This window comes from Bacillus rossius, chromosome 6, assembly GCF_032445375.1.
Source record: "Bacillus rossius redtenbacheri isolate Brsri chromosome 6, Brsri_v3, whole genome shotgun sequence".
Taxonomy (NCBI): Eukaryota; Metazoa; Arthropoda; class Insecta; order Phasmatodea; family Bacillidae; genus Bacillus; species Bacillus rossius.
Window position 1 is genome coordinate 55,014,635 of NC_086334.1, and position 15,157 is coordinate 55,029,791.

The 15,157-nt window shown below is 37.1% G+C and overlaps 1 protein-coding gene across 1 annotated transcript in view; it reads right to left on the reverse strand.

The window, feature by feature from the left end:
• Positions 1-14,717, reverse strand: part of LOC134533203 (protein artichoke) — an 88,945-nt gene extending 74,228 nt beyond the window's left edge. The window contains exon 1 of the mRNA XM_063370581.1: positions 14,464-14,717. Within this exon, the coding sequence (XP_063226651.1) occupies positions 14,464-14,469 (6 nt within the window). The 5' untranslated portion in view covers positions 14,470-14,717. The remainder of the gene's footprint in view (positions 1-14,463) is intronic.
• Positions 14,718-15,157: the final 440 nt, after the last annotated feature.

A 15,157-nucleotide genomic window follows, 5' to 3' on the forward strand; every position in this document is an offset into this window, starting at 1 on the left:
ACATGAGCGACGTGAATTCGCTCGTCATCGAGGTTGGACGCGCTGAAAGACTGGGCGAGGGGCCGGCAGGGGTGTCCACGCGGTCCAGCGCCGAAGACGTCGACGCCAGCGCTCCGGGAAAATGCGGCCGGTTACGCAACCAGCTCCACCTGCAGCCACGACCGCCGCCACGGGCTCTCCCCCTCCTTGTGGCCTCATGGCTGTAGAGCTTCGAGGTAGAGCTGTGTTGTGAGTAGAGGCGATGACGATGCAGTGGGGATGTGCAGTGCATCAGGAGAGCGGACGCTCGATGGCTTGATTATTGCATTCTATCATTCTTACATATTTGCGCACTTGTGCACTTGAATACTTGTTAACTCACATGCCTGCACGCAGTTTTGTAAAGTCTTATACTTATAAATGTGAGAATTCACTTCTAACGCGCGTACGGCCTCGCATACGCAATTTTTTTAATGCGATATATGCTGCACTTTCTTTGCTTTATGCAAAAAATTACACAGAATTAGCTTAATTGTATTAAAAAATGTTTTTCTTGGCATATTCTGCCATTGTTACTCTGAAGAAGTTCATTTCCTGTATCTCTATAGTCGGACTTTATATATATATGTTTAATATATATACATACATATATGTGTATATATATATATATATAATATATATATATATATAATATATATATATATATGTGTGTGTATATATATATATATATATACACACACACACAAAAGTACTTCTGTTCTTGACGACCTTGACTTCTTACTTTTCAGGCACCGATAGAGTTGAATACTTCTTGGTAGAGAAACACTTTAAAAATGGCCGCCATTTTTTTTGTTTGTTTTAATGTTTCACGATCATTTGTGTCTGAGAAAAACACTAACAACTTTAATAGGTAAAATGGGCTAGGGAAAGATACCAATTTCGACTAGAGTGATTTCTCAAGAATGTAAAACCAAATCTAGGATGACTGGGCCGACAGTGATACGTGGTACTCCCTACGGAAACTCACGTTTACTAGAGTGGTCATACGTGTCTACCCGTGACGAACACGCCCTCTGAGTTGGAGGTTAGTAGGAGGCGAAGGAGACACAGATTTCAAATACTGACCAGTTAGTTAGGTTATGTCAACAGTCAGGTATTCACAAGTGTGTGTAAACGAGCGCTAATTTCAACTGCTCACACGTAAACGGAACACCCGGCTAACTCGAGCCGTCTAACAGTGAACTCGTGTGTTCGTGTGCACCTGTGCGGAAAACTATCCTTACTGCAAGTCCAGACAGAAGTGGTTTCCCATGTAACCAATTCATCGCAGAAGTGACAACGAGACAACTATAACTATTGCCCTTGTAGATTATTCATCTTGGAGAGAAAGAAAATTCAGAGCATCAATCATTCAAAAACACATTTTCAAACATCACCCCCGTAGAATTTCCCAGTTTTTGGGAATGGTGATCTGATTCATTAAAAAAAAACCTATACCTAAGCTCTAGAATCAACAAAACGACTGTTGATAATACTAAAAATTAACATATCTTGTTTTAGTTATATTATTTATGCAAAAGGAATACCTACTCAGACGGAGCAAAAAATTTAAACAAAAGTTTAAATTAAGTTTGTACATAATTTTTTTTTATTTTTCCCTTCCTCTTTATTATCATTTTATTTATTTATCACGCAATTATATTACAATCAATCTTATTTTAATTCAGTTACCTATCAACTAGATTATCATTCTGAGCTTTGGCTTTAAGTTTCCGGATAGGAAAGTTAATTGTAGCTAAAATCATCAAGGAAACAGTGGAATATATTCGGGACGAATTATACCCTTCGCACATGTAATTTCAACTACTTAAGTGCTGACAAAAGTTTGCGTCTGACTTATCCATTGTTTGGAATTTTACTTATGAGGTTGGCTGTCTTGATGTGAAGCACGTTCGTTTAATTAATCTTCCTGGCAAACTCTAGTTCCATGTTTTGCAACTATAAGCAGCATTTATCCTTGGTCCTTCATGCCCTTGTAGATGCTAACTACAGGCACATTATTGTTGACGTGGGAGGCTACGGGAATCAGATCGAGGGAGGAATGTGTTTAACTTCTCATATATTCAGTTTCATTGTACAAAAGCTCATAAAGTTTCCTGCACCTGACTTGTTGCCACACAGCCAGTTAGATGCTCCCTTTGTCATCCTTGCAGATGAGCCAAGGATGAAGACATACAAACGTTAAGGACTTAACTGAAAAGAAGACAATGTTTAGAGAGCGCTTATCGCGCGCCAGAGAGACTGCAGAATGCGAATTCAGGGTTCAGGATAACCTACTACAAATGGCGTATAATTTCAAAGTAAATTAAGGCTTTCGCTGACAATATTGTGAAATGATTTTGTATTCTGCACAACATAGTAATGGACAGAGAAATAATGCAAAGAAACCTCTCCAGACACACGTTACAGTGCACAAAGTCAAATGGGGCAAAATGGAGAGAGCGTCTACTAAAGCAAAAGACGTCGTATAAACATTGGCACAATACATTATGATTTATCTACGAATCAAGTTACTAAACATGCTATGTGATCAATTAAATTTGAAAAATTAAGAATTATTTTATTTATCATATTACATAGTCCTACCTTAATAACTACGTGATAAAGCAAAACAATTCATTGTGTAAATTGTTCTATACTGTTAATAACCAGCTGATCATTTATAAGGTTCTGTTCAAAACTATTAAGCCATTATTGAAAAAATCCAAACCCACATCACTATGAATTCCTGTTTTTACGTTATGTTGAGTCAATACTTCTGACGTTTATGATATAAATATGTGATAATAATGTCCTAAGTTGTGTAAAACATGAATAATAATAAAAATAAACATCTTCAACACCCATTTCAACAGATACCTCATTCCATGCTTTGTCAACAACTTACTTGTTGGCATGGCTCTTCAATCTTTAGTCCCAAGTGACATTAAAAAATTGGTTGTCTGTAAAGTCGGTTTACGGACGATAGTTTAACGTGACGTCATAAAAAAACATTGATGAAATATTTGCATACTTTTATGAATAAAATTGAATCATTTTTATTGAATTATCACTATTTTGTATGGATACAAAGAAGGAGTGAAATAAAATCTACAATTTAATTGATAAATTTACTTTTATTTGCACCTATTAATTCAAATATGTTTATTACTTTAACGAAGAGATTATTTTAACTATAACTTTTGTACATGTTTGCTATTTAAATTCTTCCAATCTGTGTTATTCTGTTAAGGATAGGACGATGATAGGAAAAGTAGGAAACGAATGGGAGCGTTTCAAGTTTAATGTGCCTCGAAAAAGTCAAATCGATGGTTGTTCCAATCGAGTGGAAGAGAGATAGATGCGGCGCAAGCTTACAATGAGCGTAACGGGACAATGTGCGTAACGGGACACTTTTTTCGTGCGTGCAGCCGGCGTTCATCGATTTATTGGACGTTGTCACGTCAAAAAGAGATTATAATATCTTTAACAGCATGCAAGGGTAGGAATAACGTGCCCAGACGGAAGATAACAGCACAGTGACCGGGCGTGCGAAGAGGTATGGGAACAATGAATGCCGGCCCGAGGCGGTTGGAAGCTGTTCGAGCCGGTCGAAGCAGGTAGGCAGGTGCACCAAGGCTGCCTTCATCGCGCGCCGCGGTGCAGCGGGAAGCAGGAGCGGCTCTGTGGACGCGCCCTTACCGGCTGCTGTCGAGCTGCTGCAGACAGTGCCAGTGTTACAGTGAGGCTTGCCTCCTGGCCTACGACGTTCTGTACTCGACTACGCGCGTGTCAAACTGTTTCTTCTCCGCCATGTTGGTTTATTGCCTTACGTGCCATTATTTTTTTAAATATCTAGGACAGTTCACAAAACGAAGTCCCTTTTACTTGACATATAAGTAGGACCCCGTGCATGAGCCCCTACTGTGCTTGCAAACAGCCTGCCTCAGATATTGAAAGTTTCGTTACAAAGAAAAACTTGCTACAATTTTCAATTTTTTTTAATGGCTTTAGGGACCGGGCTACATGATCACACACACGGTGTGCAGCGTTTCAGATAAAACCACGCTTAATATATTTGAATGGTTTCTGTTTAGTAAAAGCATTTAAGAATACACTGAGGGCGTATGAGTAGTTACGTTCCCGTGTGTCATGTGTGTGAAAATGGCTAAAACGCGTGTTTTCAGAGTAAGGTTTAAGAATGACAATTTGAGTTCAAATTCAAGAAAGGACTTTATTTATTTGCGTTATGACCTCCGCGCTAGAAGCACCAGAGAGCGTCGCACCTAACTATCACGCCCTCACCAACACACATGCACGCTTCCAGGCACGAACGCGGAAAAATCCCGAAGTTAACACAAAAGGCAAGCTTTCGGGCGTGTGCCGTGGGCTTTCTTCTTTCCCACGACGACTCTTGGGGAGCGCCCACCACACCTGGAGGAGACTCTCTCCCGGCGCCGGCAGGTCCCGATGTGGGTCAGGGACCCCGAGCCCTTCGTGGGACGAGCGAGCGAGTAGTCTCCGAGTCTCGTTGCCCAGGCCCCTCTCTCTCTCTCTCTCTCTCTCTCTCTCTCTATCTCTCTATCTCTCATACAATGGCGCCTTCAGGATGACTTTTCGGGAGGGGCCATCGTACAAAGAAAGGTCGTAGTTGCAAAAACTTAAAGTGGTCAGATATTACCCTTGTAATATTATTTACAAATTACAGGTTTCAAATACAGAACCTTAGTAGCTGCATGCAACTTTTGATGAGATAAAAGTTTAACAAATGAAATATATTTAAGTAAACATAAATAAACACTAATCAATAAAATTTGTCTCGGGAGGGGCTATCGCCCCCACCGCCCCCCTTCTGGAGCCGCGCTTGCTCTCATATGTATGTACGTGCGTGAACTAGCCAATGCCAGGCATGCGTTACTATGCCTCAACCAATTATTTTTTGTAATTTGTTTGAAGTAGATACACATATACAAAGCATCTCTCTATCTCTAGCTAATTATCTCTATCTCTCTCTCTATATATATATATCTTTATATCTCTCTGCATTTCTAGCTACCTATATATTAAAATTAAATATCTATGTTTTTACCTATCTATATTTTATATGTCTTTTTTTCCGGTCACAGGTGTGACAGAGGTATGTAAAAACTTGCGCGTATTCGAATGCAAAGTTTCTTCCGAAATTTCAAAGCAATCGATGAAGAACTTTCGGAGATGTAAGACTTTGAACGTACGAAAGTTTACATTTCATTTATATAGAAGATAGTATCTGTTCACGAGAGATCGCAATGATAGAACTGTTTTCGTATTTCCTTTTTAAAATGTTTTTTTTGAAGAATGGGAATAGCTGGAACCTGTATTTAAGAATATAAAATAAATAGGTATGAAACTCCCGATAGAGATTCTTCAGAGTACTAAATGGACAGAGCGCTGCGCTCAAAGCCGATATCGTGCTAGAAGCATTAGCAAGCGTCGCACTTAGCATCCTATCTCACTAAGCTCGGCCTAGCACATACAAGTTGATGATTTCATTTATGCGGTATTACATTGACCTAAGAGCTATTTCTGTAAAATTTTACCACTTCATCTCTCTTGCGTCTGTTGTTTGGCAGCACGTTTTATCACGAGGTAGTTACTAAAAGTTATTTGCAAGCCGTCTAGCGACGCGCAGTTAATGTTGTCAAAACTCACGCAACATTTTACATTAACCATGCTACACTTAATTATTTTCCTTCGGAAATATTTGAGACAGGAAACAAATGAAACAGAGCTGATGTTTGAAATTTAAAGAAATATTTTTTTTTTAATTGAAATGACACAAAAAAATATTTTTTTTCAATCATCATGTTTAAAAATTTTTGCTAATCGCAGGATTTTAAGGAAAAAATATTTAAAAATAAGGATGATCGAAGCCACTTTTTATGTGTTGCTCACCTGTAGAAATCCAGGAAATGAACTTCTTGTATGTGACCACGAGGCAGTTATTTACTGTCTTTATTGGTGGTGAAGTTAAGGCTATACGCCTTTTCTTAAACTTAACCAGATTGAAATATTATCAAAATTAACATTCATATTTAAAAAATTATAATAATGAAAACAAAAATAGTTTCGATAAAATAGGTAAGGTGATAAAAACCAATTAGATGGTAACTATATGTTACAAGATAAAAAGTTAATGGAAATCTATTTCATTCGTAGCTCGAAAATAACATAGGCATATACTTGAAATTTAATAATGGATAAAATTAATTAATTGCCAATTCAAGGTAATAATTATGACATAGTATTTAATTTATACTAGTTACTCAGACATTCACACACATATTCATGAAGTAGGTAAATCTTGAAGGGTAATACTAGGTAAGAATACAAAACATTTTAAACTAAGAGATGACCATTCTACTAAACATAAAATTCAATGATTGTTTGAGGGAATTTTCAAAGAAATTATCCTGTATAAAAATAAGTGTTGCAACATAACTCGACTCCATCCCCAACATTTCCTTATTTTGTTCATACAAAATTAGTTTTTACCTAGAACACTTTATACGGATGATCCAGTATAAAAGCATTGTGTTTTGTACCATATTATGTTGTATGTGGTACGAATGGTATCTGCTATATCTAATATTTGTAAAAAGCCACGTTTTAACAGTGAATAGGCAGAAGGCATCATTTTATGCAGAGGGTATTGGAAAGCTGGTGCATCGGTACATAAATGCCTCAATCTGCACGGTGATTATGTGGAAAAATAGAGTAAAGATGTACGTTTCTTTTGACATTAAAATAATTTCCCAATTCATTCCCGTTTTTTTATTACAGCCGATCGGATGTTGAAAAAAAATAACCCTCGTATCTATAAATATCTGAACTTAGCAAAACAAAATAAAAACAAACATCGTAGGTGAAGCCAAGTCTTAAGGAACGGCAAAATCTGCCACGTTTTATAAGAAAATTATTTCGAAAGCAAGACTATAAAACCTAAGTTTTACTTATACATCAACTGCGAAAGGAAAACTAACGTTTCGGGCGTGAAACTTTGAGTGTCATTGTAAACGTTCTTTGACCAACCTTGAAGAGCTTGGATGAGCAGTAATGCAATCCGCGACAGCCAATCAGGGATAGTAAGGAAGATAAATTCCATCATATTCCCCTAAAGACAATTTTTTTACAGGAAAAAATTGTTCGTCATAAATTAACTTATTTTTAATAAATAGTAATAGTAAATATTTGTAAAGTAAATTGACATGAATTGTTAGTCAGATTATTTTTTTGTTCCATACTATAGCTATTGTGGTACTTTAAAAAATAAAATTAAAACATAGACCTTAAATTTATTTTCACATAATTTTATTGTGTTTAGGTTATGAAACAAGGTATTAATTTCCAAAGCCAGTTAAAAATGTGTTAACGGCGAAGATAAGTACTTTGCATTGTAATTTGAGAGCCAGAGTGGTTGAATCACTCAACATTACCGCACGTATACGGTACCTCGCACACAAGGCCTTGTGATTGAAAAGCTACAATATTGAGGTCGTGCCGACTGGGGGAAAGAGTTCTCAGAAAACCTTTCCCTGACTCGCCCATTCGAACCCGCAGATGCGGAAGTGTGTGGCATGAATACCTCACGGCACATCTACTGCCCTTTGCTGGGTAGTGTTTAGTTTGTCTCGTACAGAAACTACCGGGCAACAAGCCACCAAGACAGTTCGCTTGATATCTGCAGACAACTATCAAAGTTTGGTCCCATCAAGTTACTAGTCAACGTGTTATAAATTAAAATTTTCTAGTTACAATGAGTTCCTACGAACAATTTTTTAATTTTAATGTTTATAATGTTTCATAAAAAATTGTAGCATTCAAAGACTTGTAAACACGAGAAAGGCCCAGGTTTTTATTTATATCCTCCATAAATTGGTTACCTTCGGGTTTTAATAATAATGTAAGACTATTAATTAAATGCTTTCTGGCTGATATAAACCTAGGTTTGTAGGGCAGAATACTCATTAGTGCTCTGGGTCTTGTGTTGACGTCAAAATTACGTCTCGCCGTCTGAATCAGTCCGAGAGAGTGACAAAGACCCAGAACTCTAAGGAACACGAAACGGTTTACTCTATGGCGTTTTTTCTCGCTCTCTGAAACCCACCATATTTATTAACATCTGCCGTTTGAGATTATTGCAGGTTAACCGATGCAAGTTAATGTTTAATTTTGATTTTAATTTGTTTTAAATTAAAACAACGTTATTAGTTTTGGCTGTTTCATGTGTTTATTAATAGTGTAGAGGAAAATTTATCTTCCGATGATAATTTCGACTTCCAAAGACTGCTTAAAATTTTTAAACAAGGAATTATAGCATCTTCAATTGTTATTTTAGTTGTCTGAACATGTTAATTAATTGTTAATTATCTTCACGCATCCTGATACTTATCCAATGAGAGTGCATTGTCCCAAGATTTACCAGAGCGCGTGAGAGAGAGCACGAAATAGATATCTCGCGAAATGACGTGAAATGACGCTCTTTTGAGAGAACGCACTTTAAATTGAGACCCAGCCTAAGTTGCCGAATAAAAATAATAACGGTAACTTATATTAGCGAGAAAAAATAATTACGAGCAGCAGAAGATAATCAAGCAGAATGTATAATTATCAGTAATAAATTATGATAATTTAATAAAAGAAACATAATTCATTTATATTATCATATTAACTGCAGGATTCTATTAGTTGAAGATAGGTTAGTTATTTGATTGAATCTACAACCTTCCTAGTGAAAACCAGGAGAGATTGGATCTTCAAAATACTTCTTTTCAACATTGATGGATAATTTTTATATGAATATTGAAAAATAATTTAATATTCATTCAGGTGATTAATTTTGTATATTTGTTGTTTGGTAGCAAAATTTTAACCAGATATTTACCAAACGTTCTTTGCAAGCTGTGACATTTTTCACTTCTGAAACCATCCTTCCACCTGTTCTTTATCTAGTTTGTTTCACTGGATAACCAATCTCTGTTGGTCCTATACACTTGTCCTTTTAGTTTATTTCTGTATCGCAAAAGCAAAGCTATGCGTCAGTAAAACCTTTATTTACGAGTCATAAACTATCGTTGATAAACTTCAAAAATTATAAAAACAGCGCTGTTATCAACCAATTATCAAACACCCACGATCCAAGTTAAATTAGCAATTTTGAAAAAATTATCTTTCAATAAAATAGTAATGATATATTGTTAGGTAATAAATTTATCATATAATAACTCATTTTACTCATACCTAAATTGTTTTAAAGACTATCATACGGAGTTAGCTAGTTTGTCATCCTATTAAGTGTTAAAATATTTTATTTTTTTCTAGTGTTGCTTTCACCTTAAATCCCTTTGTGGTTGGAATTAAATTGATGTAAATTTTGTACGTTTATGCAGTAAATAATTTTATTTTCGATTTAGTAAGTAAATTTCCCTAAATCTTGTAAACAATTATATCTAATCCTGTGCAAAATACACACTTCAGTGTACAGTATTGTACAGTCTCGACATGATCACTTGAAAGACAGTTCCGGCCATTTTCCAAGTGGAATAGTCTTGATACGCCAGAAAGTTGTCATTTTCGACACAACCCATGAAGACCTTGAGACATTCATCCACGTTTCGGTCCACCAGAGTCTTAACACGGGACGTTTCTTTCCCAGAGATTCTTTCCAATATCCCATGGGTTAATCAATCCAGCATTCCGAGATTCTTCCTCGCGACTCTTCGGATAAGTTACGTCCTTGGAAACACTAGACGCAGTAATCTGCAACGCCATTGTAATGTTTTTTTTATCTCTACCCATCATGAGTGCGACGCCCTAGCACTCATGGACCCCGAGATTATCTGGGTAATGCGTATGACGTGGAAACTCACGAATCACGCAGATGAAATCAAACGGGCTAAAATTCTTCTTTTTTTAATATTAGTAATCACTAGGGACACCTGTATTTCGCGATTTCATATCATGCCAAGGTATTTCACAAACCACTGTAGCTTTTTCTAAGAGTCATGGCAAACTGTGAGGGTGCAGCAGTACGGTGACCACATTCTCATTGGCCCCGTCAAGAGCGGAACGACACCTCTCACCGACCTCAGCCAATAACCACAGGACAAAAGCTACAGTATTTTGTGAAATACCTTGACACGAAATGTATTCGCAAAATACAGGTGTCCCTAGTAATCACACATTGAGTAGTGTGATTCACTTAGTTAAACGGAGGTTTGTAAAAGGCGAGTCATGGTGTTGACATAGACGGATTATCCAAGTTAATGACCGGAAGGCTAAGCTGAACAGTCACGGACACTCTCAAGACTATACCGTTTTTTGGGATTGTTTATTTCCTTGACGATAAGCAAGTTTTTATATTAACTTTATTACGCACAATTCGTCCATCATCTACATCTTCTCGGTGAATAAACCACTCAACGAAACAGGAGTAGGGATCAGCTTTGGCCTGTAGAAAGAAAACATCCCAGCACTTGCCTCGAGTGATACGAGGAAAACATGGAAAACAGGAATCTGGATGCCCGGACCCATATTCGAACCTGGGTCTTCTGGACTGCAAGTCCAGTGTCTTGCCGCAGCGCCACATCACACCAGTTTTAAGGGCGTACGTCCCGCTACAGCTCATTATCTTAAATTTACGTTCCATTGCTGACTATTTGAGTGGCTGAACTTTCACGAGATGAAAAAATATATGTATTTATCGCATACCATTTGCATAAATAGAATTTTACAAAGTTTTTGTGCAGTATGGATAAGTAGAACGAAATGGATTACAAAGCTAGAACATTTTAGGTTTAAAGTCAATTTTACTGACTACTATAGTATGAATTTAAAAAAAAATAGAAGTTTAGCTGGCCATTATATTTCTCATGATTGTTATGATGATAATAATAAGTTTAAAAAATTATTATTTTTTTCTTATAATTTGAACCATACCACTCAGTAGCCACAAGTATTTAATTCAATCACTAAATTTTCAGTTATTTTTTCCACTACTTTCTCCTTAACCATACTGCACAAAAAATGTTGAAAATTCCAATTTACCAGCTAATTACGCAAAACGTATGCTCTACACATATATATTTGTTTTCATTTTGTTAATGTTCGGCTACTCAAAATGTTTAAGGTAAAACTTAGAACGGGACATGTCCCCTTAAGTATTTACGAGCTTGACTCGACCAGCCCGTTATGTGACTGGGAAGTCTTTGGCTCTATTACCCACGGGGGCAAGGAATTGTTGTAACCTGCTTTCCGACTCGTTAGGCTAAGTACAGTGAGAAGAAAGCGTCCTAGTTAGTAAGTCAGTATAACCGCAGTGATATTCGTAGCGTGCTAATGAATACTGTCTGCATTACCTCGTTCGTAAATAATGATATTAAAAAATAATAGTTTAAAAAAAACTAAAAACACGCTTTTATAGAAAATCCAACTAAAAATAGAAAATAAATTTTAATAAATATAAATTAATAATAGTGTAAATTATAAAAAAATTATTTTATTATAAAAAAAAGCGTGGGGTGCATGGTGTCAATAGTTATAAATATTTTGCGGACATTCATGAGTAGACGGATTATCATTTTGACAAGATCTTAATAAGCACCCAACGCTTTTTTTATAATAAAATACATTTTTTCTTATTTACACTATTATTAATTTATATTTATTAAAATTTATTTTATATTTTTTAGTTGGATTTTCTATAAAAGCGTGTTTTTAGTTTTTTTAAACTATTATTTATTTTTCATTTTTAGTTGGATTTTTTTATTACAACAATTTACTATTAAAGTAAGTTTGACTAGATATTGGCTGCTTTTAAAATATATATTCGATATTGCGTGATGAAGAACTATAATACACAATATTTTCAATATCCTACTAAAAATATCAATGATTTTCAATAAAATCGGGAAGTCATTGATGTTTATTCTAAGTCGGTAACTTATTCGAGAAATGAGCAATTTGGGCACCTGCTGCCTCCCTTGGATAAGATAGCCGGTTCTCAGGTTCCCTCTCCGAAAATTTCATTTTATTCAAAGTCGGTAACTTATCTGAGAAATAGGTGATCGGCGCGCCTGGTAGTTTCCCTTCTTGGTCTTGGCGCAAAGACACTACCAGTTTAGGAAAACCAAAATTCGCTAATCCTGATCATCCTAGTAAGGATAACGGGTCTAACTGTTTAAAATATTGAATTGTCATCAGTCCTTGAGAAGTATGCCCAATTTCAAGTTAATCCGACGTTTTGAAGGGGGTCAAAAACGTGTTAAAATATTCCGTTACATACTAACATACAAGGGCCATTGCCTCCTCCCCCCCCCCCCCCCACACCCCGCCCCCCGAAAGGTCTTATGGTGCGCGAAGACCTTGGATGTACGTCAAAATTTAGTACTTTCATTGTCCCAAATTTCGAAAACTCGGGGGCAAATGACCTTTCCCCTGGGAGGGTGGGGGGAGGGTTGAGAGGTTGAGGACCATGAATTGCTCGGAAGAGCTCGAAAGAGAATCAATTTTTGAATTTTTTTAAATTTCGGGGTTTTGAACCCCCCCCCCCCCCCGCACACACACACACACACACAAAACACAATTGAAGGGGCAGTCGACTTCGGAAAAATTTACTACCATGCCCCGGACTCAATGACATACAAAAAGCATGGTTATTGCCCATAGCAAAAAAGTAGGGTTTGTTGTCCCTATGCCCCCCCCCCCCTTTTTCCCCTTTCGGGTTAAAGTAATAAAATTATTGTATTGTCATCGGTCCTCGATAAATCTACAAAGTTTGAATGAAATCTGGCCGTTTAAAGTGGGTCAAAATCGCACCCAAAGGAGTCGGTTACAAACATACAAACATACAGGTGAAGCTAATATAAAGCGTGTAAAAACAATACTGTCACTACCAAGCAAAAAACTAAGAAGCGTAAAAGAGTTCTTCTTGGATTTAAAAAAAAAATAATTCTAGTTATCGTAGGTAAGTCAAACCAACAAAAATTACTAAAACGTATTTTCGTATTCTCTACGCAGGCTTAATTACTAGTCACAGCAGTAAACGTCATCATAGCCCTGGGATTAGCTTATTACGACGCTACGAGCTCACACAGCGACTTATGTTACAATTGACGACTCATAGTAACATACGTAAACCTTGAGATTAACAACATAAGAGTCTAACACACTTAAAATACATGAATTAGTCCTAATCAATATTTATGAACGCCATACCGTAATTGTTTCCGTACAGCAATAATTTTCAATCATTTCAATGGATCGTATTTTGAATGGACGAGCAGAATTTATGTCGTGACTGTAACCACTGCATTGCATTTCCAGTTATTTTCATCAATGACACTACCTGGAGAGCAGAATTCAAAAATGGTTTAAAAATATTTTTAAGATACAAAACACACATATAAAAATGCATTTTTACAGACACACTTAAAACAGCTTGTAACTATTAAACGCTAGGCCTCCTCAGAGCACAAAACAAACAAGCGAACTTGCTTTAAATCTCTAAAAGATGGCTAGGTGTTCACTTATGGTTGAAGTGGGAGAGGGAATTAGATAAGCATACAGCAGCGCGCGTTGACTTTAAAAAGCAGTCTGTAGCTCATGTTTACCGATGTGATCGTCGTGGTTCTTACTACATTGCCTTCACAAGTCCGTTTTCATCGAAAAAGGAGAGAGTTTGATAGTTTCACCAGGAGAACAATTTTTTGTTAGTTTGTACTCCGTGTTACACAATTCCCACGGAAGACTACAATGCTTAGTCATGTACACTTTATAACAAAAAATATATATACAGTTCTTGTTCATTATGATCATTATTTGGATGGAATAATTAGTTTCCACACTTAGGAAAAAAATATTTTAGCCTTTTTATCGCCATCTTAAAATTTTTTACAGCTTTTAAAATCTGAGATGTTGCACATGAATATTTGGCGATCACAAACAGCTGTTAAAGGTTATACACATAGGCTATTCTGGAACACGTTGTATATGATGAGTATAGCAAAAAATATATTTTTTGGATTGCATGCTTGCAATATACAAATTATCTTTAAAAAGTTTTAACGTGAAATACGTCTTCCTTTTTTAAAAATACCAACTCAGGGTACGAAGACAAGCGTAGATAGGCAACTTCCATTCTTAACATTGTCTATTTTTGTGGCTGCCATTGAAAGACTGTCTGATGTAATACATCAAAAACATATAATTTTTTACTCAACTTAATATGCGTAACAGATTATATAATTTATTTTTATGGCAGGATATTTGTTACGAACCACTTGATGTCATACATCAGTTCAGTTACCTGATGATGTTTGATCTGAAATTTGCAAAAAAAAATATTTGCAAAAAAAAATTAATTGATTATTTTTTTTTAAATAAATAAAAAAAATGAATTTTACTCACGTCCATGCTGGAATGAATCTTAAATATCTAGTCCTCGATACACTGCAACGTCCCACAGGAATGAGTTACTCTTCTAATGTTTCATCGAAGTCTCCGTCCGAGACACATGTCGCACAACACTCCCTAGCTGGTCTGGTGTCTCGGCGGCTCGGGGGACGGGCTGTTGAGTGGTTCACGTGCGCAGTCCACGACGGATAGCCGCGACTTGCCAGCGGCGGCGACGCAGGACTGCTGCTGGGAGCCGACAGGGAGAGCGCGCACCTCGACGTCTCGCGGGCGACTGAGCCCGGCTGGCGTGTCGGGGCAGCCTCTGACGGCGAGGGCAGGTAGCAGGAGGGGGAGGGAGAGAGGAGTGGCTGGGTACAGCGCCGCGGGGGCCCCCAAGGAGCGGCGGCGGCGACCTTTTCCTTTCCCGTGCCATCGGCCGGCATACCTCTCCGCCGCAGAGCTGCCAACCTGCCGAAACCGAAACTGCCTGCCGTCCTGCTTTCGCTGTTTCGTTACAGTCGCGGCAAACTTTGCGGGACGAGGAAAGGGATGAATTCCATCTGAAAATTCAAAATTTTACCTGGCGTGCAAAGACTTTAAGTAGGCACTCACCAGATTAAATACTCTTAAATTTTAACGTCCTATTTATTCTCTAAATTCAAATAGTTTACTTATCAGGCACAAAAATAATTGTTTTATACATTAA